General features: G+C 45.4%; 1 protein-coding gene across 5 annotated transcripts in view; it reads right to left on the bottom strand.

Annotated features, from left to right (window-relative positions):
• The window catches only part of IGSF5 (immunoglobulin superfamily member 5), a 43,285-nt gene extending 24,283 nt beyond the window's left edge, over positions 1-19,002 (bottom strand). For 2 of the 5 annotated variants that reach the window (XM_067739522.1, XM_067739524.1), the window contains exons 1-4: positions 18,558-18,678; positions 15,031-15,106; positions 7,845-8,162; positions 2,487-2,786 (exon numbers count right to left, since the gene is read on the bottom strand). In XM_067739522.1, the coding sequence (XP_067595623.1) occupies positions 2,487-2,786; positions 7,845-8,162; positions 15,031-15,094 (682 nt within the window). In that variant the 5' untranslated portion in view covers positions 15,095-15,106; positions 18,558-18,678. The other 3 variants (XM_067739523.1, XM_067739527.1, XM_067739525.1) reach the window with 3 other exon arrangements.
• Positions 19,003-24,070: the final 5,068 nt, after the last annotated feature.

The following is a 24,070-nucleotide window of genomic DNA, read 5'->3' as shown; positions in this document are numbered from 1 at the left end:
AAGGAAGGAAGGAAGGGAGGAAGGAAGAAGGAAAGAAAGAAAGAAATTTTAAAAGGAGTGAGGGAAGGATGGAGGAAGGAAGGAAGAAAGGAAGGAAAGAAAGGAGGGAGAGAGGAAGGGAAAGAAAAGCTAAGAGAGAAGCAAACATGAGAAAATGTTAACATCTGTTGTATCTAAGTGAAGATACATTGGTATTCATTGTACTATTCTTGCACCAACTTTTCTAAAGGTTTTTTGATTGTCCAAAATAATAAGAAAGCAAGCTAGGTTTGAATTCTAGCTTCATCTTCATATACAGTCTTGGTAGGAAATCAGCTAAAATCCTTTGAATTTAATAAGCTGAAATAAGTTAACCTCGACTTAAAACCAAAGAAAACACAGATTTCTGTGTCCTTTACCCTCAAAGACACTGATATTCACCAGAACCAGGTCAAAGCTCTGGCAGGCTGAGTCCGCATTCCTAATGGCAACAACCGGCTGGAGCCTGTACAGCTGTTCCGTGTCGATGGGGATGCTGTTTGGTTCCCAGCAGGCCCCTGCACTCTGTCTTCTACCTGACATGTGGATTCACTCATGCTTTAATTTCTGTTGTCTGCCTGGTCTCTGGAGACATCTGAGTTGGAGACAAGGGCCAGACATCAGGAGTGCAAGCTTGTGATGGTACTGCAGCGGGGATCAATCCCTGCCGTGCAAAGCTCAGGATGACTGGCGCTAACCACAGCTTAGGCTCTAAATGGCTTTTTACAGGTTCACAGAGACATCATCTCTTATGCGGTGAATTGTCTGTCCCCAAAATTCATTTGTTAAAATACTAACTCCTGGTGCCTCAGAAGGTGACCTTATTTGGAAACAGGGTTGTTGCCAATGGAATTTAGTTAAGATGAGGTCATAGGGTGGCCCCTGATCCAATATGACTGGGGTCCTTATTAAAAAAAAGGAAATATGGACACGAGCCACCCACACAGGGAGAACATCATGTGAAGATGAAGGCGAAGATCAGGTGATGCAGGGTCTACAAGCCAAGGGACACCAAAGATTGCCAGCCAACCACCAGAAGCTGGGGGAGAAGCTTGGAACAGATGGGTCTTCAGAAGGAACCAACACTGCCCACACCTTGATCTTGGACTCTTAGCCTCCACAGCTGTGAGAGAAACCATGTCTGTTGTTTAAGTCCCCAGTCTGAGGTTACAGCAGCCCCAGGACACTCACAAACCCTCCAGGGCTGCCCCCAGGGGGAGGGCAGAGGGGACGGGTGAGCAGATTCTGGAGACACACTGGCGAGGCCACCTCTGCCATCGACTATCAACGTGGGCAAGTTCCAAACACTGTGTCTCTGTCGCCTCATCTTTACATCAGGAATAACCACCGCATCCACTCATAAGAACGTTGTGTAATTTGGTTAACATTTGAGAACTGCTTAAAACAGCGTCTTTAAAGAGTAGATATATGTACATGTATAACTGGTTCACTTTGCTGTACAGCAGAAACTAACACAACATTTTAAATCAAGTATAGTCCAATAAATTTTTTTTAAAAAATAAAGTGAAACACTGAGTTTGGGGTAAAAAAATGCATCTTTACTTAATAAGAGCTATGTAGTACTGTTTTTTTATTTTTATTATTGTTATTATTAATCTTGCTATGGCTGTAACTTTATTCCAAACTTTGGAAGATCTAAGTAGAAGTGTTTTCATAGTGGGAAGAGTTTTGGACCAAGGGAGAAGTTCCTCCTGGCTTTGGGATCCCTTTGTGCCATCAGCATAAGACCTGGAATGGAGTGTAGTCCTTCTCTGGGCCTCCCTTCCTTTCCTCTTTTGTAAAATAAAGGCATGAAACTCAGCCCCCGCCCCTGTGCTTTCTAGTTGGCCCAGGTGGCCTTAGGGGTCAAGCAGGTTCAGAGGCCCCATGAAGGTTTGGTCAGTTTGGTGTTTCCCAAGGACCCTGCAACAGATTTTCTTCAGGATCTAAACTTTAAACTTATGTCATTTTGTGAAGTTAAAAAAAAAAAAGAAAAAAAACATAGACCTGGTACTTTGAGATACACTGTGGATTTGCTGGGTAAAAAATTGAGCTCTCCTAATCCCACTAAGATTGGAAGGAATCCTTGAGAACGTGCATGACCTCCTCAGATACTGAAAGAGCTCACTTTCTTGGCCCAGGGGATGGGATCAGACAGGAACAATGAGTGAAAGCTAGAGAAAAACATTGAATTCAAGTTTTTACATCTGAACTTGATGCTATTTTATAAGTAGTTGTCAAGATTCTCAATGGTTTCCATATGTAAGTAGAAAAGAGAGAAGCGCTTGAAGACGGAGTTTTAAAAGTGAAATTACAAGGTCATGAAGCTGACACAAGTCATTTGTCTCCATTACCATCCCCACCTGAGATCAAGATCACCGTGCGACACTGATTAAGCAGCACAACATACAAAATGTAAAGCATGCAATAATAATCCACTTTGTATAAAGCAAAAAGTCTTCACTTACCCAAGGGAGGCTGAACCACAGTAAGATTTACAGTTACAGACTCGTGGACATGCAGCCGCTTCATCTCAGCCACACACGTCACAGTGCCATTGCCCTGCGGCGTCAGAGCCAGAACGCTCACTGCACTTTGAAGGTCCTCAGGCTCCCGGACGGAGTAATAGCTCGAATGGCTCGCCGGAACCCCAATCTCCCAGGAAAGACGTGGGAGTGGGGTCCAGCCCAAGGCGCGGCAAGTCACATTACAAGGCTTATCCTCCATGACTACTAGACTGCCTTCAGGAATGAACAACCGCCCCATAACTAAAGAAGAAAAGAGAAATGTTTGGAAGGAATGATCATGCTTCTCGGTGATAAATGTCTTTAAAATTTTCCTTCAGATCAGGTTTGATCTGTGTATTTAACTTATACCTGTCAGGTTCACAGAAGAAGGGGAGGTGGCTCATGAGAAAACATAGATTCCAGAGAAAATGAATAAATAAAAATCAGGATCCAAGGGAATATAAATTACATGGGAAAGAGAGGGCGGATGTGCCCACCATGGAGGGCTGCACAACGTCTGCAGTGGAGTTGCAAACTTGCCCTGGGCTGCCCTAGGAGCCAAAGTAAAACGGGAAACAACCTTTACATTCTTTTCATCGTAAGGAGAACACATCTCAAAGTTTCATGGGAAGCAAGTCTCTCCTGGCCTTTGGTCAGTCAGATTCATTTTATTTTTGAGTCACATTTTTAAGGATAATTTCCTATGATATTGCCTTAAAATATTTTTCTAGGTACAAATTAAATAAAAATCTAATCTAATCTAATTATAGAAATAACTACCTTAAATTCTGTATCAGAATATATTACTTAGATCAATTATTTTAAAGTTTTTAGTAAAGACACGCTTGCATGTGCCAGGGCTCACACTGTAAATGACCCATCTGAAAATAGCACCTGTATTGCTAATGTTACTAAAATAACCTGAGGATGGGCCCCGGTAAAAACACAGCGTTAGCGAACTACATAGACAGTGAAACATTCAGATTAAAATGCCCTAAAACTCCCTGCCATGTAATATAATGGAAAGAACACTGGACTAAGAATCAAAAGATCTGTTCTCGATATCGGCTTTCCCACAAACTTGCCGTCACCGTGGGTAAGTCACTGAAATGTTCAGGCTCTCTGTTTACTACCTAGTGAACAAGATGATTTAACAAGATCAGTGGTTTTCAAACATTTTGGTTTCAGTAACTTTTATACTCTTAAACACCGCTGAGGACTCCAAAGACCTTTGATTTACGTGGGTTCTATCAATATTTTCCATATTTGAAATAAGAATTAAATATTTGCTTATTCTTTTCAAACATTTGTTTTAAAATAACATGAATAACCTATTACCTGTTAATATGGATTAACATATTTTTATGAAAAATATCTTTATTTTTAACCCCAAATAAATTAGATGACATGTGTTCTATTCATGCAAATCTCTTTAACATCTGGCTGGACTCTCATATCTGCTTCTGCCTTCATTCTGTTGCGATATATTGCCTTCTTTGGAGTATATGAAGAAAATCTGACTTCACACGGATATATGGTTGGAATGGTTAGGAAGCTTTTCAGATAATCATGGATATTCTTTGATACTACTGATACACCAAAACTTGACAAGCAGTGGTTGCCTAACGGTTAGTTACACTGTGGAAACTGAAACCGTATTAAGGCACTTTCATGCCATTACATTAGAATCCATTGCTCCAGATGGCATTTTGAATGGATCTTTTTTACCCTTGCACGATTTTGTATCATTGTACATCAGTCATCTGGAAAACGCCGGTCCACTGAGTTAGGCAGACCTTCCAATGTACAGTGGGAAAATCCCTGTACACTCATGACAGTGAGTGAGAAAGGCAACTAAAATCTTAGTATTACCATGGAAACAGTCATGACCACAGAGACCACCCTGAAAGAATCTAGGGGTTGCCTGGGAGTTTCCAGGCTAGACTGAGCTGGATCAGCTCTGAAAGCTCTTCTTACTCTGAAATGTTAATTTCCAGTTATTCCTTTCTTGAATAATGTCTTGGAGCAAGTAAAGCACCTTAGCTATTTCAAGGATTACTGTAAACGCAGCAGTGAAAAGGGAACAGATTTGTCCCCTCAGACTACAGGATCTTGTGTTTATTCTTTTTAGTTCATACATTGTTTCATTGATGGAGAGGTTTAAGATGACAGAAACTGGGGGTAGGGGGCTGGTATTGCTTCATTTAGTAACAGTTGATCTTGAACTCAAGGCTTAGTGGACTTCAAAACACAAGAGATCTAGAGTTTGGTGTGTGATTAATTGGTGTATGGGCAAAAATACAGCAATCTGAAGCCTTTCCTTTTTCAGTATTTGTGATCCACCTTTCCCACTGGCGTTCACAAAGGTCATCCAGTGGCATGACAAGCACTTTACACAGGGTGATGGCTAGAATATTCACGTAGATTTTGGATGACTCAACATGGAGTTATATAAGTTCTCTTTCTTTTTCTTGTGGATATATGGGAAGAAAAAAACAAACTTTAGAAAATTCACTTTCAAAATAAACTGGATGCTTCCTCTTTTTTCATGGCTCTTTTCCCTTGAAGAGACCCTGTTGCTCAGAGAACTTCTGTTTCTCTAAGAGCAAAGTGCCATTCAGCCCAGTGCAACCAGGGTAAATGGATGGAGTTCTGTCTCGATCTATGGGTTCCTTCCACGTGACCTTGAGGAAGACTTTAACTTCCCTAGATTCTTGTTCTTCCATCTGTGTTAAAACCAAAAGCTACAGTAATTACCAACATTTAAAAATGCATGTTGGGGGGCTTCCCTGGTGGCGCAGTGGTTGAGAATCTGCCCGCCAATGCAGGGGACACGGGTTCGAGCCCTGGTCTGGGAAGATCCCACATGCCGCGGAGCAACTAGGCCCGTGAGCCACAACTACTGAGCCTGCGCGTCTGGAGCCTGTGCTCCGCAACAAGAGAGGCCGCGATAGTGAGAGGCCCGTGCACCGTGATGAAGAGTGTCTCCCGCTTGCTGCAACTAGAGAAAGCCCTCAGACAGAAACGAGCACCCAACACAGCCCAAAATTAATTAATTAATTAATTTTTTTTAAATGCATATTAGGGGTATTCAGACAACTTCATAGTTGCATCTTGGGAAAGATGCTATAAAACCACATGGATTTATGAATCTGATATGCCGTAAGCATAGCAATAATAAGTCATGCCTTTAACCCTGTTTCCTTGATCCAGGGGTGCCCTCCTCCTCTCTTGCTTCCCCACTTTGCCTGTTATCTACAGACCTTCAAGGCACATCTCATATGGCACCTGCTCTGTGGAGTCATCCTAGAAGCCTTCACTAAGTCTCTCATCTCCCTTCCCAATTTGAACCTTACCTTGTCTCCCTCTCTTTGCACTTGCCAGCATCTACATTGCACCACTGTCATTCATGCACTTGCATTATCTACGCTTCTTGTAAGATTCTTGAGAGCAGGACTGTGTCTTATTGCATTCACCTTGAGTGCCCCTTAAATGCCTAACACAATGGCATGCTCCTACTGGGAATGCAACAGATAATAGCAAATGACTTTATGGGCATTGCTATGAACCAGGTCCTGTTCTAAAGGCTTTATATAGACCTACTCATTTGATCCCACAAATGCCCTATGATGAGCAAACTAGGACACAAGGTCATTAAGTAACATGTCCAAGGTCACACAGTTAGTCAGTGATAAAGCTGGAACTTGAACCTGGCAGTCAGGCTCCCACCTCTGTGCTATTTACCACTAGACCTCTCTGCCCCACCAGCTTCATTTGCAGTAACTTGAAACAGACAGGGCTTTGGAGTCTTCAAACCATCCTTAGTCATTGTTCCATCCGATCCTCATAGTAAACCTGTGATGTGGGCAGGGGAGCCTTATCCTCACTTCAAAGATAAAGAAATTGAGCCATTTCAGGAGTCACCAAGGTAGGTAACTGATGAAAACAAAACCAGAACTCATATCTTTGGTTCTTTGTCCTGTGTTCTTTCCTTTATACCACAAATTATTAGAATAATAATTTGGTCATGCAAACTAAGCCAATAATCCAGGTAGCTTCACAGAATCACTTATTTAGAGAATATCATTGTGCCCCTAATGAAACCACACAAAATTAAAGACACATAAAAGTAAAGATACAACAATTTGACTAAATTAAAAAATGCAAGTAGAAATAAGTAGACATGTAACTCCACCGAACGTTATCAAATTTGATTTGATAGCAATATGAATATAGACCAAATCATTGGAAATTTCTCCTAAACAAACTAATAAACAGGCATAAGAAAAAATTTCAAAGACACAATGTAGTCTGTTAAAAGAAATGCTGCTATAGAAATCAGGAACTCTAAAAGCTCCAATGCATCTACAAATAGTACATAATTACATTTTTAAGGAATGCAAAATGATTAAACTTTGATAAAGATGTTCTGAATCCTTGTATCCTTTTTTTTTCACTAAGTAGCATAATCTTCAGCACCTGAAAATTACCTTTGATTCCACAACTGCCCTATGATGAAAATGAATAAATGATAAAAGGAAAAATAAGTTATCCATTATTATAAATTTTGTTTACTCTTTTATTTTCTCTAAAAGACTTGGTAGGGCTTAGTGAACACACACCTTTGATTATAAGAACCACTGTGGGCAGGAAGAGTAATAGATTAGGAAAATTCAGCTGGAAAGAGGAAAAAGTTAAAGCATGATTCAAAGTTGATAAATGATGTCAGGCAAAAAAATAGAGTCAAGTATACGAAAAGCTAGAAAAAGAGCAATGATCGCCAACTCTCTCTCTAAATCAAAGACAAGTGACTGCAACTGGCCCCAGAATTCCGGGATGTACTTCCAGAAAAGTTATTAGTACTGAAATTGGTCAGATGAAAAAGTGATAAAAGCTGTCTTTAATAGTCTTAATAAGAAAAAAAGGAAAGGAAAGGGAAAGGAAGGAAAAGGAAGAGGAAAGGGAGAGAAGCAGAAAGAAAGAAAGTAGAAAGACAGTCAGTGAGGATGGGAGGAGAGAAATAAACACCTAAAAACAACAAACACTAGTCAGTTCAGAATAGCTCTAAGCATACCAGCTGAAGGCAAGTCCACATATGAAAGAAGGAAGGAAGGCCAGGAAGAAGGGAGAGGGGGAGGGAGCATGGTGATAAGTAACAAAATATCCATCAGTTCAGAATAATTCTAAGCATAGCACCAACTGAAGTTCGACCCTATATGTCCCCATATACGACATGAACTTCAGAAGGTCCCTTCCAGCCCCCCGACATTTAACCCAGTGAACTCCAAATGCTCCCATTGGAGTCACCTGCATACACACCTTGGACAGAAAGAAAGGCAGATCCATCTCGGTCACTGTTCTGGAGGCTGCATTTGATTTGCCCTGCATCACTGAGTTGTACGTCGTGGATTATCATCTCAGAGATGAAGTTACCGCCCTCTTCATAACTCATGGCGGTGAAGCGGTCGTTGGTGATGATGGGCTCTGTGGGTGTGACGCTCAGAACCACCGTGCCTTTCAGAGCCCACATGATGAGCTTCCAGCCCTGCGAGATGGTGCAGTTGAAGCGAGCCTCCGAGCCCTTCAGCGCCGTGACGTTCTTGGGACCCTCTATGATTTCATTGCTGGATCCACAAGCTAAAAGACAACCAATTTTTCAAGGTGGTGAGGGGATGACTACAGAAGTCGACTGTACAATGTAGCACTTCTGTGTACCAGTTGTGGCCACTGGGTGACCATCCCGTGGCTCAGATTCCATGTCCTACTGGTCTCAGTACCAGGTCTCCCAGTAGCTCAGGAGCTTCCAGTGGACAGGAAGCCGCACCCATGCCCTCCTTTCCATGGCCCTCTCCCCAGTCCACGGAACTCCCAGTGGGATTGGGACGGGAGGGAGCAGTGTCCCTCCTCCACCTCCTGCGGGATGTTACCTTAAGTATCTGACCCCAGCCTGTCCAGAGAGCGACCACTAGCCCAGCCCTGTGACTTCGGGTAAGTTTTTCAGCCTCACCATGAAGTGAGAATTTTCCTCCCAGTGAAGTGGGAAGGACATGTGATTTCCACCTCAGAGGAGATCCCAAGGCTCAAAGGGGGAAGTGGAAAGAAGCTTCTCTTTGCATAGAGGGTGGAGACCCCAGGTTGCCGTGACCATGGTCCACTGCACGCCCCCTGCACCCTTAGGATGGAACTGTCACTAATGCCACACCCCACTTCCTAAGGATGAGAAGAGATACGTGGGGGAGACACAGCGAGGGAAAACACATAGAAGGATGTAGGAGAATGCGACCCCTCAAGGAGAACCCTGTGGGGATGTAAAGGATGCAGGAGAGTGGGATCCCTCAATGACAACACTGGGGGGATGCATTTGGCAGCCTCGTAGAGAGTCTTAGAGCATCTAATGTTGTGTTTAAAACTCCAGCGGGTGGGCAGGTAGTTCTAGAGCATAATACTGTGAACTCCAGAGTCCTGCCTCACTGGGAAAGTTTTCACACTTCTCCTTGACCACTCCCCTCACTGCACAACAGGGACACTAGTACTGAAACCCAGCAGAATGCTACAGGGCCTTCCCAGAGACAGGCCTTCCCCTCCCCTATCCCTCTTGCCTCTTGTTTGTATAAAAACTTTAACCTCTTAGACCTTCCTTGAGTTCCAAATAGCAAATTTAACCAGAGAAGTGAGAAAATGCATTAAAAAAGGAAAACAGTCAAACAAGACAAAATAATAATAGTTTAGCCATAAAACAAAGTCAAGGACACTTAGCTCCTCCTCCAGGGCTACAGATAATATCCTGAGCCATATTCTTGAGCTGTTTTGCAGATACTGAAACCCCCACCAGGTGAAAGAAGTTAAGTGCATGCTGACCACAAGCACATAGACTCCAGACCAGTTGGAACCAGAAGGCTGATGATGTTAACTCCTGAAATACTACCCTGTTATCTCTCCACTAACTAACCAGAAGAATGTCCATGAGCTGTTCATGAGCCCCATGACCCCCTCCCTCACACTGCCTTTTAAAGCCCTTCCCTGAAAGCTATCAGGGAGTCTGGGTCTTTTGAGCATTAGCTGCCTGTTTTCCTTGTTTGGTGCTTGGAATAAACGCTGCACGTTCCTTCACCACAACCTCATGTCAGTAGACTGGCTTGGCCGCGTGTTGCACAAGTGGACCCAAGGTTGGTTAAAAGTACCACAGCAACTAGTTTTAAGAACCAAATGAGATGATCTACATAAAGCCCTTAACATGACCCTCAAGCACTCAGTAAGCAGTCACTACTATGTGACGTACAACGCAAACCAAGAAAATCATAGAGGAAAGTAAAATGTTTCCTTCAGACTTCTCACAACATTCTACCTTCTGCTCACCAGATGCACTCTGACACTGGTTTTAATTGGAATGACAACTCCTAACTGGCCTTCCCCAAGGAGGGCATCAAGACCTCTCCAGCTCATGGGAACTCAGTCAGAAACACTCAAGATGGAGTGTGTTCTGCGCCTGAAGAACTCAAGAAATCTTTTGGCCATTTAGGACTGACTTTCTTATCACCCCAGAAGAGTGAATTGGTGGTCAGAGTTTTCCTAGACTTTCCCATGTTTGTAATAATAATTCAAAGTAGAACTTACAGAGCAATTGATAATCTCCAAGATTTCTCATCTGTTACCTCTTACATTTTAATGCTGAGGAAATCAAGACCAGCAACGCCTCAGGACCTGTGATCACAGTGGTGGGGCTGAGACACAAACTCAGCCCTTCCCACTCTGAATTTTCCCTCTTTCCCACTCTTTGCCCTCTGATCTCACTCAGAGTTTACAGTAAAAAGACCCCCCAACAGCCCACACTCTTGGTTTCTTCTCAGCCACGCCTGCCACCATCAGTAAGATTACGTGTTCCAGGGACTTCCCTGGCTGTCCAGTGGTTAAGACTTCACCTTCCAATGCAGGGTGTACAGGTTCAATCCCTGGTCAAGAGCTAAGATCCCACATGGCTCACGGCCAAAAAAACCAAAACATAAAACAGAAGCAATATGGTAACAAATTCAATAAAGACTTTAAAAATGGCCCACATCAAAAAAATCTTAAAAAAAAAAAAGACTACATGTTTCTATCACCTTCCGGAGCGATATGAACCCTGCAGGTCCACCAGGCAGCTCCCATCCACACTGGGTGCCCCCAAATAACTGCAGCCCCTCTTTCCTTCCAATCTTATAAGGTCAAGTTGTAAGGCAGGTTCTAGAAGAATCTAATTACCACCTGAAAGACTTCTGGGAAGGAACCTCCCCACCAGACATGCATTAACACATTGACACTCACCTGAGTACCCAGAATGCACTGCAGGGATGGTGCCCACAGCAGGGCCAGGTCAATGGGAGAGAATGGGGTGTACAGTGTCTCTGAGACCTGTAGGACTGGGTCAACTAAGAGATCCCAGGCTCCAAAGAGGCAGAACTGAGGGAAGGTCAGAATTAACTAGGACTAATCCTGTTTGGGGGTAAACATGATCACTATTCTTTGTTTTGCCTCTGGGCATGATAGAAAGAGAGAGAAAGTATGACCCTTAATAACCACTCAAATTGGGTATTCTCCCTTACCCTTGGGCACATCTTTCTGATCCAAGGATCCCTCTGATCCGGGATTTTTAAAAAAGGGGAAAAAGGCTGAAGAAGGGAAGGCAGAAATGATTCCCCAGGGAAGCCACAGCCTCTGTGCCAACTTGGTTCTTTCCACGAGCCCTGAATTGTATCTTAAAAAAAAAGCTCAAAGGAAAGAAACAGCCAAATCTACACCCCGAGGAAGAAAAGACGAGACGTGTCCTCATACTCCACACTGTAATAACAACATCTTTCCCATCTCGGACTCGGGTCCATGGGAGTAGGTTGAACACAGCCCATGGGTCTGGGTGCCGGGAGCACAGGGACGGTGAGACCAGGGCTTGCCCGGCCAGCTGCTCCGTCCAGGACACTCCAGCAGGATAAGCAAAGCATCTGAAACCCTGGTTCCATCACTTCCTGGTGCCGGGTAGGTTATTCACTCCAAAACACTGTTCACTCCAAGCCAGTCTTTAAATTCCCTGCAGACTGCACATGGGAGCAAGAATGCACCAGGTACAGACCTTACTGTGCAGCTCAGGAGGTGGGAGCTTGGGAGGGACCTGGACCAAATGGAAACGCTTCCACTTTGAACTTGGCCTTTAAATTAAACAGGCGGCATCAAATCCTAATCACTAAACTCCCCTGACGTCGTTGCCTGCGATCCTTGCTGCCACCATGAGTAAACTCCCCTCCAGCTCTGCCTCGTGACTCAGAAGCTCTATCTCCGGTAACGTGAGGCCCCGGAATCTCACTGCTCTCTCACCTGCATCCTATCAGCTGTGGTGTGTGTAACTTGCCCCACACAGGACAAATATGAGAAAATTGTAAATAAGACCTTTCATCAAACAGTCCGCTTTCCCCTTTGCTCTCCCTTTCACTTTGTAGAGCAAAGGGCCAAACCAGGGGCAGGGAACGATGAGTGTCCCCGCACCCACCTCGGCCACCAGCTATGGTGATCACCCAACACCGGGTCCTCCCTTGCAGGAGATGATCAACTTGCAAGATGCTCATTCATGCCAACACCCTCCAATTCCACATCCAGGGCTTCAGCCCCGCCCCCCCTTGCTTTCCTCCTGCCTTGCAAATCCCGCTCCACCAGGCATCTCCGTGTAAATGGCTGGCTGCCACCCAGGACTGAGAAGGTTCTCTTCTACTCATTGTGCCCTAACAGCTGCAAAACTGAAATCACTCACACGGTAGCATGTGGGCCAGCTGCCCGGCCCCTCCCAATCCTCTGCAGATAGATCCTAAACATAAGTACCATTCTTCTACAACTGCTTCTTCTCAGCTCCCTGGAGTAGCAGCCAGGCGTCTCCCTGGCGTGTGGGGCACAGAGGGTCTGCACCCACTAACCCCTCTACTCTTCCACTTACTTCTTCTCCAGCTTCCCTCCTGCACCTGTAGACCCCTCACCTTCTCCCATCCCTTACTTAACATTGGAAATGAACAGACAAGCAGACAATTAAAAGCAGAAGGGATAAAGGGAAATAAAGCAGAGGGCAGTAGAAGGGAAGTGCCCAGGTAAGACAGCTCCGATGGAGAAAATGGTAGTCAAAACACATCGGGGGCTGGGAGCATCAGAAGGAAACTGGCAAGTGAGGGAGGGGGTCCCGAGGTGTATCAGAGCTGCCCCCCATGTCCCGCTGACCATAGCAGGAGGTGCCACCACCACCGCTGTACCTCCGCCATCACCCAAGACTGCGCTGTCCACGGGGCAGCCAGATGGGTCTTCTCAACATGCCTATGTGACCAGGTACCCTTTCCAACCTCCCACCCCAACACCCCAGACTTCGTTTAAAATATTTCCATCCTTTAGGATACAGACCAGATCACCCTTAACACTACCATACCTTAAGACCCTTCTTAGTCTCACATCAACGTCCTCTCCAACTTCATTTTGCCCCAAAGTCCGCCCACCAGACCATCTTCAATTTATCCAACTCACCAGCTCTTTCTGGCCCCAGGGCCTTTACACAGGCAGTGACTGCCTGAAGAACTAGTCTCGCTTACTCCTCAGCTCCCAGCCAAGTAGTCTCCTCCTCAGGAAGCCTTCCCAGACCACCCTGTGCAGGTCAAATTAGCCATAACAGACTTTCGGATGAGTGAAGCAATTGTCATGGTGGTGATTTTGTATTGATTTTTCTATCAATTGATGTCTAAGCTCTTTGTTAGCAGAGACTGCGCCTGGTTTTGCTCATCCCAGTGCCTGCACCTAAATGGCATGTAAGAAGATCCCAGTGAATATTCACCGAGTGAACAAATAACCCATCACGCTAGGAGCAAGGTGGACAGGCAAGGGCTGGCAGGAGTCCTTTGGGGGCACGTGGAGGTTGTCCTCAGCTATTCAAAGCCATTGGGGGTGTCTCTACCTGACACTTTCCATGATGAAGCATCCTAGGAGTTCAGGCTTTTGCAATGGACCCCATCCCCCAAAGGGCTCTAGGATTACCCATAATCCTCTCCCCTCCTGGAATAGCTATTTCCAGACCTCAACCCAAGCCATCCCTGCCTTCAAAACAGTACTTCAGGAAAAATAGCTCAGAAAAATTGTAGACGCAGAGTTCATCAGTTTCCCGCTAAGCTGCCGGAAGAGATTTTTACCGCCGTGGCTGAGACAGCCACGTTGGAGCCGTATCCCTAAAATGTGTGCTGAGCCTGGTTTGCTAACCGCATGAGTCCCTACACAAGCAGGGAAAATGTTTTCCTCTCCACCCTGCAAACAAATGCTTATCAAGCACCTACTAAACGCTTAGCACCACGTACTAGAAGGCACGGGCTTCCAGACATCTTTGCACCTAAATGCATGTTAACACCACAGCCTGGTTCCCTTGTCTTAATGTGTAAACACACCCAAAACCAAACTTTGTAAGAAAGTCCTGACTGCACATCACACACTCTGATCATTCCTATACTATTTTATTCTGTTTTATTTTTTCAAGCTGTCGTGGATGGAGTTAAAAAAAAAGAAAAAAAACTATTATCTAGCCGTCTGAAACAGAGTTTATAGGTGTGTCAAGTATAAAGCAAGCAAAACTTATCTATGCAACTAAAAGTCACTTTGAGGGAGGGGGAGGGGATGAAGAAAGCATTTGTGTAGTGTTCTTGGGCTCATTGTTGAGACACAAAGGTGCTCAGTTTGTAAAATTTCATCAAGCTGTACCTTTATGACGTGCACTTTTCTGTATGTATATTATTCTTCAATACAGCGCCTTAAAATCCCTGAAGTAAGAATACCCTGAGGACTTTAAAATCTAGCTAGGAAAACAAGACAAACACACCAGACAGAAGCCATGAAATCAAGACAAGACATAGTCAAAAGAAAGCTGGCATACAAACTCCTGTTACCCTAAGCACCCGGGGGTCTGCACACTCCATCTCCTGCAACGCGGAATCTGAGCCAGAGACCCTGGCCTGGGGCACCTGGAATCTATTCCCACTGATACTCTGGGAAAGTTCCAGGATGAGGAGGGACTGTCGGGAGGACTGGGAAGTCTCACAGGCAATGGGCCCCTCACTCTGCCAACAATGGGAGATGTGGGGTTATCACCCAGAAAACTGCAAGGCCAGGAAGGCTTCAGGGAGGAGGTGACGCCCAAGTCAGGTCTTCCTCGAAGACTAGGTAGAAATGGAAGGGGAGAATATCCAGGCGGGGGAATGGGATGCTTCAACTAGAGCAATGAACTTGGGAAGGTACCCAAGCAGGGACACCTGGAGGAGGACTGGTGGGCTCCTGCACACCTGAAGGACCCTTCCGGAGTGAGGTCGGCGCAGCAGGAAATGGAGGGGGTGGGGTGGAGGGGACCCAACAGGAGGAGCCTAAGGCAGAACCTGCTGGCAGCCACGCGCCCCCGTGGCCTCCTCCGAGCCCCTCCCGCCCACTCCGGGTGGATGCCCGGGAGCGTGCCAGCCAGCTCCGCGGTCCCTACCTGCCAGCCCAGCCAGGACGACCAGCGCGGCCAGGATGCCTCGGCAGCGGCCCGCATCTCGCATGCTCCTCCACACCTGGGAAAGCAAAGCGGGCAGGTCACAGCCTGTCTCCATCCAGAGGCGCATGGGGACCCTCCCAGCTCGTGAGTTTCCCTGGAGAGATAAGTCAGCCTGGCCAGTGGCACCAGCCTCATCTTGGAACTTGTTAGAAAAGCAAATTCTCGGGCCCACCCCAGACCTGCTGGATTAGAAGCTTTGGGGGGCAAGCTCAGAAATCTGCCTGAAGTTAAACATTGTACAGATTCCTGTAGATGCTCCTGTGTGAGAATCAGTGTATTCAACGATCTTCCTCCCAAGCCCATGTATAAGTCGTGGGAAGCACGTGCTGTACCACGACCACAGAATCACTAACCGAAAGGTCTGAGCGTGGGCATACTGCTACTCACTTCAATCGGGATGCTTTAATCATTGAGAAAAAAAATCCTACTCACAACAAGTGTACATTAGCAAAAGGGAAGACAGACAGCAAAAGGAGGGACTAGATCACAAGCTTATTAAGTGGTAAGAGGTATGGAGACAAATAGAAGAGAGCAGTGTGTGTGAGGGGATGTGTGTTTGGTGGGCTGGCTGGTGCTTTGAATGCAGAGGTCAAAGAAAGGCCCACAGGAAGGTGCCCAGTGAACAGGGAAGGCGGTGAGGCGACCGGCACACGGGTATGTACAGAAGAGCTTCCCAGGCAAAACAGCAGGTGCAAAGACCCTGGGGTGGGACCGTGCCTGGCACGTTTGGGGAACCGTAGAGGGGGCTCTGGGGCTGGGACAGGAGAGAGGTCAGGGTAGACCAAGTAAGGCCTTCCTGGCCCCTTGGCAGCACCCAGGGATCCTGTCATGTTCATCTCTCGGCCCTTCCTTTGCTCTTTGATAACCCTCTGGCTCACTCTCCATCCCTGCTTTTTTTTTTTCCTTCTCCTTGGGACAGGCCTATCCGGGGAGGCCACCAGCGCTGCTTAGAGCACGTAAGTTAAATCTCCCACTGAACACATCATGAACTGTCTACAAAAACGCCGGCTCCTCCACCCAGGAACGGGTTTCTTTATTTCATACATCCTTAGCACAGAGACCCGAGCTGTGGGGAGTTTTCACTTTGGCTTTGGCCTCCACGTGGATTTCACAGCTCCGCTGGTAGGGATGCATCCCTTCCCCCCAAATCAGGGGGCAGCGGGTTCCCTAAGCGAGCCCATGCAGGATTCCGCGATGAGCTGCCACACACCCCCGGGCTCCATATCGTCGTCTCTAAGAGAACATAGGCCACCACAACCCACAAGCTGAAATACAATAACTGAAATAGACACAGGTAAGAGCTGCCTCGCCTGCTCCCTCAGAGAGCACCTCATACAAGCTGCTGAATCCAATAGAGTGGGGGTGAGGGAGCGGGATGCCCGGCCCGTGACCCCACTTTACATGTAAGTGCAGCACGGGGTGCTCACAGCTCACGAGCAGGAACGTGGGGTTTCCATCCCCGTTTTCTGATGTCTTTGGAAAGCAAAATTCAGCCTGTATAGTAAACCATAACTGCTCGTGTGTGTAATAGAAGAGTCCCAGCATCTGTGCTGCAGGACCTTCCCACCAAGCAACTCAGCTCCTGACATCATCTAAAAAAGACTCAGTAAATCCCTACAAATACGCCTTGATACCAAGCTGTCCAGCAGCTGAACACAAACCAAACTGAAATCATGGCCTTCCCAGATGGATCCAAGATCCCAAATTACCAAGCGCCAAATAAACCATTTACTAATTTTCAAGGTTCGATGAACACAAGAGGACCAGTCAATCGCGCTACGAGTCACCTAGAAATCTAGGCTCAAGAGGGGGATGGAGGAGAGATTGAGCTGCCGAGTTATAAAAATCACACATTTTCCTGAAAGCAATAAATGTGAAGTGCGGACCCAGCATTACTGAAACTGCAGCATAAGCTCAAGGTCCACTAGGAAAGGCTTCTAGTCACTGATTGTCTAGTGAGCCAGGCTGCAGACTAGCACCAGATGACTTAACTCGCTTATTCTGTGTGTGACAGAACGAGTCCATTTCTAAGAGCCCAGCAGAACCCCCTGGGCGGGGGCATGTAGGAACACCCCGAGTGCTACAGGAACCCAGACGTGGATCTTGAGGGGACAGTATTTTTTGAAGGGTGTGTACAGGAAGGAACTGTCACCAGATTGATTCTAAGTTGTAACTGAACTCCGACAGTTTGCTTTAATTAAAGGAAGGTTTGCCAGGTAATTTGCAAGTTCATATCTCTATGGAGTAGTTTGAGATTTTACTTCTCATTCATCTTGTTACAGAAGACTTGGATTATCTACTTTTAGTTGAAAAACTGCAAAGTCTTTCAAAAATCTTAAATCTTACTAAATTGCATTGAAGCAGAAACAGAGTTACAGATGTAGAAAATAAACGTATGGTTACCTGGGGGGAGGGATAAATTGGGAGATTGGGATAGACATATACACACTACCATATATAAAATAGATAACTAATAGGGACCTACTGTATAGCTCAGGGAGCTCTACTCAATACTCTGTAATGACCTCTACGGGAAAAGAATCTTAAAAAGAGTGGATATCTGTATATGTATAACAGATTCACTTTGCTGTACACCTGAAACTAACACAACATATCAAAATATTTTTGAAAATTGCATCAAGACAGGATTTAAATCATAACCACTTCCTACTCTCCAGGCAAGGCAGAAACACTCAGGAGACCCGTCTGCACCCACCAAGCTGGTTATCTCAGGAAGAAAGTTGCCAGATGAGATCATTTCACTTATTTACCCACACACACAAACCCTTATGTCTGCGTTTTTGGAAAAAGCTTGAAATCATAAAATCCAGAGGCTGCAGACATCCTGTTTTTAGGCATCAGCATAAACCCTAAGCCCCAAAACAGGTAGGACAGGAGGGAATTTAAATGCACACAAGGGGCTCTCCACAAACCTCGATGTGCACATACAAAGGCACCAGGGTCCCTCCTCCACCCCAGTACCCCAGCTCTGGGCGCCCCCGTATTTGGAGGCGCCTTGGCCCTGCCTGCCAGGCATGGGGAGTCTTAGAACTTCCAGAGGTTTAGAGCAATTTCCTTTCCGTCAGGCCTCTCATTGGGGAAGAATAAATGGCATTTAAAGTCTGTCCAGTCAATAACGGGAGTGCCAGGAATTTCCCAGCCTTTGAATCCAGACCTTCCAAATTCCAGCGAGTCTCGGCTTTCAACACACTCGGAGAACAGCTCCCTGTGAAGCTTGATTAGAAATCATCTCAAATTCCTAAGCTCGCAGAGCAGCCCGATCTTTCAATTTTTAACTCTGTGGAATTTGGGAAACAGATACGTGTTGGATTGTCCGGCACTTCCCCCTCCACCCCCACCCCAGACCAGCAAGCGGCCTGCCAGGGGCTGAGTACCGGCTCCCCAGGAGGAAGCGGATACCTGCGGGGAGTCCTTTGGCCACACACCAGGCCCACGTGGTGTCTCACCTGTGACAGGTGGATCTGCCCGTTGGGGCTTCAGCGAAGGTACTGCGGTCCCCAAAGGCCCCTCTCCTGCCTCTCAGCTCTCCCCACAGAAACGCAGGAACAAATCTCTCGGCCACGGAGAATCCGGACCGCTCTCACCTGTAACCAGGAAGTCGCTCACGTCACAGGCCGGGCTGTGCACCAGGGCCCTGGAGCCGCAGACTCCCTATTAATCATCAGCCAGCCCCAGGTCCGGCCAGGCTGACCGCGTCCTGCCTCAGGGCCAAGGCTGCCCTCGCACTTGGCCTCCACCCCCTGTTCCTGCCCCAAGCCTTTCTTGTGTCCTGCAGGAGGCCAGTGGGAGGCTGGCGGCCCCCTCCTGCCCTTGGACGTGGACGTGGCCGGCCACCGGCCAACCTTGCTCCTTGGGCTCCGGCACAGGCCCGGAGCTAGCAAAGCGGGTTTCTTCTCGCAGCCCGGCCCCTCCACATCCACAAGAACAGGTTCTTTTGTGAAAGAAAAAAAAAAAAGTCCTGAGAGTGACGTCCTCTGGAACGGGGCCAGCTTTAGAAGTCAAGTCCAGTTTCCTGTGGAGCGTTTGCAGGAGAACTGCTAAGAGGTTTTCTGCAGGCATCCCAGACCCCACTCCCAGCCCCTGGCAAGCGAACTGAGGAACTTGGCTTTTCAGAGCATTGAGAATTCCTGGGAAAAACCATCCCCCCAGATCCCGAAGCAGCAGTGTACTGAATTGTCTGCTCTCTTACAGTTGTTTTTGAGTATCTGGTTGGTCTCCCCCATCACATTCTAATCCTGTCGTGGGACTCAGGGTCAAGGGCATCTGCACAGAAGAGGTGACAACAGAAGGTATGGATCATATACTTAGAGTAAGACCCTGAAGCGAATAAATAGGGGAAATGCTGTGTCTTCCAGTTGAAGGGGATCAGAACATGCCACCCCAAGACATGTCACTTTGACATAAAGACTATTTTTAAGCTGAAGACATTTGAGAGTCAACAGATGCAAAAAAAGAAAAAAGGAAATAAAGAAAAAGAGCTTTCTCAGAGCTTCCCTTTTCTGACTAAAAGCAGGACCTCCTGGGAAATAAGGCTGCCATAAATTCTTCCCCTAAAATACCTTTTCTCACCCCCTCCCTTTCTCCTACTAAATTAGCTACATCAGTCTTCAACCATTCAATGAGCCAGTTACTTCCTTTGTTGGCTCCCATATGCACACAAAATAAACCTTTTTCTCCTAGTCACCTTTCTTTTGTCAGTTTAATTCACAGGTGTCAGTAAAGGAACATAAGAGGGTAGAGGAAAAGGTTTTTTTCCCCTCCCTACCAGGCTCTGGTGCTAGGAGCTGGTCAGAAAAATGGTGAACAAGCAGATAGACTTAGAGAGTCGATATGTTTGTCAAATAATCTCACACATATACACGGGGTTATAGCATCTTATTTAGGAGCTGTGTCCCGAAGGCCTAACATAATTGAAAACTCAAATAATTCCAGGGCAGTGAGCCGCAGGAATAAAAATTGAAGGCCAGGGTCACTCATGTTTGCCCTAATGTGCTTTTTAAATATTTTTTGGCTTCATTCCTTCCTGACATTTAGAATTTCATTCACCAGTTCTGCGAACTGGCCTTCGGAGCACAGTACCAGCCAAGGTTTCCAGCCCTACCCTCAGCCTCAGCAGTACTACTGGAGAATATCATTAGAGCTTCTAGAAAAATCTAAGGTATAATACCAAAGGGGAGGGGAAAAACAAGCTTTACTCTCCTCAGTCTGTGGCTGGGACGCTGGAAATTAAACTGACAAAGACAGATTAAGAAGAGGAAAACAAGAATTTATTAACACATGCAGTACAAATACAGGCAGAGGAAACTCATTGCCGGGTAGCTCAAAGGGGCGGTTAGGACTTGGGCTTACCTAGTGTCTAACAAGGAAATAAATTTTAGAGAAGTGACAAGAAAAGGAAAAGGAGTTGAGGCTTTTGGGGTGGCCAATTGTGGGAACAAGAAAATAAATTTTAGAGACATGACAAGGAAAGGAAAAGGAGTTGAGGCTTTTGGGGTGGCCACCTGTGGGAAGGTGAGTACATGGGTGAGACTAATGGAAGGTAAGTGTTGTGTTGATAAGCTTTGTTTGTGTTGATTCTGATAAAAGTCTCCAGTATTAAGATCCCTTTGCCCTTCATGGTACAAAAGAGTGGAGGGTGGAGAGTTTGGTGTCTGCTGTTTCTCACTCATCTTCAACTTAAAATAATGCATATGCCAAAGTGGAATATTTTAGGGTGGCATGTTCTGATTCCCCACAAGTGCCAAAAGCACTGTCAGCAATTCCACCGAAGATGCGCGGTCTCCTCGGCGTATTCCTATCTACCAGTTACTGAGAGGTTCCCCCAGGGCAAGAGTGGAAACACTACTGACAGGTCACTGGAAATGCAGCTCAAACTGTGTGGTCCTGACGGATTTTTTTTTCTTTTTTTTTTTTAAATTTGGGACATTTGCATTATTTCAAAGTTTGAACATAAAGAGAGATTTTACTAATATTTTTAGCCTGTGCTATTTTAAAATTGTAAAATTCAAATTTACATAAAACATATTCACACTGTAATTCCTATTGCAGTAAAATCTCTGAAGGAACTCTGATGAAGGTTGGGGTGAGGAGGGAGTTTCCCTGAGGAAACTGCGTTTGAGCTCAGATTGGAGTGGGAGGATGTCAGTAGTGAATTGGGCAGGAAGGTGGAGGGCGCAGAGGACCACTCCTGGAGCAGAGGGAACAATGTACATCTGGGCAGCAGGATGGATGGCAGGAGACTTGGTACCCTGAGGATGTTAAAGAGGCTCATGGGACCTGAATGCAGTTAGCTGGGGGGCCAGGGGGGCCTCGGATGAGCCCAGAGGGGAGGCAGGGTCCAGACCAAGGGTTCAGACAAGAGGTTGGTCTTGATCTTCTAATATAGAAAGAAACATCAGGAAAACTGATGAAAACTTTGAAATGGGCAAAAAAGATTCTGGGGTTATCTGATTTAATAGGACCTGAGCTGCCTCTGAGGTATTGAAAACTCTTTTAAGTTTGGGATGGTAGATTTTATGTGTCAATTTGACAGGCCATGGAGCACCCAGATAGCTGGTTAAACATTATTTCTGGGTGTGTTTATGAAAGCATATCCAGAAGAGGTTGGCATTTGAATCAGTAGACTGAGTAAAGCAGATTCCTTGCCCATGTGAGTGGGCCTTATCTAATCTACTGAGTGTCTGAAAAGAACAGAAAGTGGAGGAACGGTGAATTTGCTCTCTGCCTGACTGTTCAGCTGGGACATTCGTCATCTCCTGCCCTCAGACACTGGCATTCCTGGTTCTCAGATCTTTGGAGTCAAACTGGAACTTAGGCCATCGGTCCTTCAGTTCTCAGGGCTTCAGACTTGGACTGAACTACACCACCAGCTCTCCTGGGCCTCCGCCCTGCAGACAGAGGATCATGGGATTCTTCAGCCTCCATAACCACATGGGCCAATTTCTCATAATTAATTAACAAATAAATAAATAAATAACCTATTGGTTCTGTTTCTGCCTAACACTGACTAATACAAAGTTGTAAGAAACTGACAGTAATATAAATGATTCTAGTCTGTAGAAACACCGATGACCTTTGGCAAAAATGCAGTTGATTTTTGCCCTACAGATATTGACTAGTTTTGCATCTATTTGTAAATTTTTTAACATTCTTGATGGTACATAGATATGTGTCCCTTGAATTGTCCATTCAGTCTGTTGTAACATCTTGCTGGTTCCCTCATTAATTAGTGAGTTAAATAAAATCTGGGACACATGTTTCTTTTAGATTTGTATGAGAGCCGCGATTTTAGAGCTTTTAAAAGGAGCCCTCTGAGGAATTTAAGTGAATGAGTGGCATGATCTCTATGGAATATTTTTTAAATATTAAAAGTAATAGGTTGAATCATGAAAGTGTTACCAAGTCCAGGCTCATACCACTCACCACACAACAGGCCAATAAATCAAGGGATGAGGTGTTGGGGCAAGAATAGCTACTTTATTCAGAAAGGCAGCAGACTGAGATGAAGGTGGACTGGTGTCCCAAAGAACCATCTTCCCTGAGTTAGAATTCAGGCTGCTTTTGTACTAAAAGGGGGTGGGAGGTGGGGATGGTTGCTGCAAACTTCTTGAGAATCCTTTGTTCTTGCAGCTGTCCACATGGGTCTGGTCACAATGTTCCTATAAAGCTCCCACAAGACAAATGCTATTCTCTGTTCTGCAATTTTTATCTCTATATGAATGGGAAAGCGTTATACCTTTAAAGGTCAGAGCCTTGAGAATGGACTACCCTATATATTTCAGGCTATAGGCAACATTAACAAAAGCAATAGAATACAAAGGTTAAAGAAACATATCCAATACGCAGTCAGATACATTCTTCCCTGTTAGAAAAGTGCCCATATTTAACTGTTTTCACTTACATAGACAGCAATTTCATATTAGGCTCAATCTACTATAAAGAAGAAAATAAAACCCATGTGAAAGTATCACTCCTAGATAAGCATTAGGAATTTTTAATGCATAGCTTCTGTTGTTTTTCCTCATTAAGTGATACATATTAACTATGGAAAAATTAGAAGATTCAGGTAAGCAGAAAAGGAGGAAAATTTTTAAAGATTTCTCTTAAGCCCAACATGCAAAGACAAGCAGTTAGTAGCATGGCATATATCTGTTTAAAAAATATTCTTATTTTATCTACTGTTTAGGAACCAGATTTTATTTACTTAATATATTGTAAGCCTCTGCCCCCAGTCAGTAAACACTCACATTATTTTTAATGGCTAAGCAAAATTCCATCAAAGGAAGGTGCATCACTTATCTAAGCACATTCCTGCTGTTGGGTGTCACATGACTGGCACATTTTATCACAGTGGTGAACATCGTCATGGCTGGATCAGAGCATAAACACCTAGTGATTTCCCTAGGATCAGGTCTGAAAAATGCAATTTTTACTACGGAGACAGTAAAAAGTTCAGTGACTGCTAGGGGTGGGAGGATAAATAGGCAGAGAAGAGAGTATATTTAGGGCAGTGAAAATACTATGCATGATACTGTTAGGGGAAATGCATGTCATTATACGTTTGCCAAAACCCATAGAATGTACAACACCAAGAGTGAACTCTAAAGTCAGCTATGGACTCTGAATATTGTGATGTTTCAATGCAGATTCACCAATTGCCACAAATGTTCCCCTGGTGAGGGATTGATAGCAGGGAGGCTCTACACAGAGGCTGGGGAGAGCTGCTGGGCAGGGGATAGACCCTCTGAATCTGCTGCTTCATTCTGCTCTGAACCCAAAACTGCTCTAAAAGATAAAATGGGTTTTTTCCTTTTTTTTTTTTTTTGTTTTTTAATGCAATCCCTGGGTCAGAAGACATGCACATCTCAGGAAGTCTGAAACATTCCGGATTAGCAAGAGGCTCTCCAAGATAATTATATTGCCCCTAGCAGCTAATGTCCAATGCAATCAACACTATCAG

The sequence above is a fragment of the Pseudorca crassidens genome, chromosome 5 (assembly GCF_039906515.1).
Source record: "Pseudorca crassidens isolate mPseCra1 chromosome 5, mPseCra1.hap1, whole genome shotgun sequence".
In the NCBI taxonomy this organism is placed as follows: Eukaryota; Metazoa; Chordata; class Mammalia; order Artiodactyla; family Delphinidae; genus Pseudorca; species Pseudorca crassidens.
This window is presented reverse-complemented; position numbering and strand designations above follow the sequence as displayed.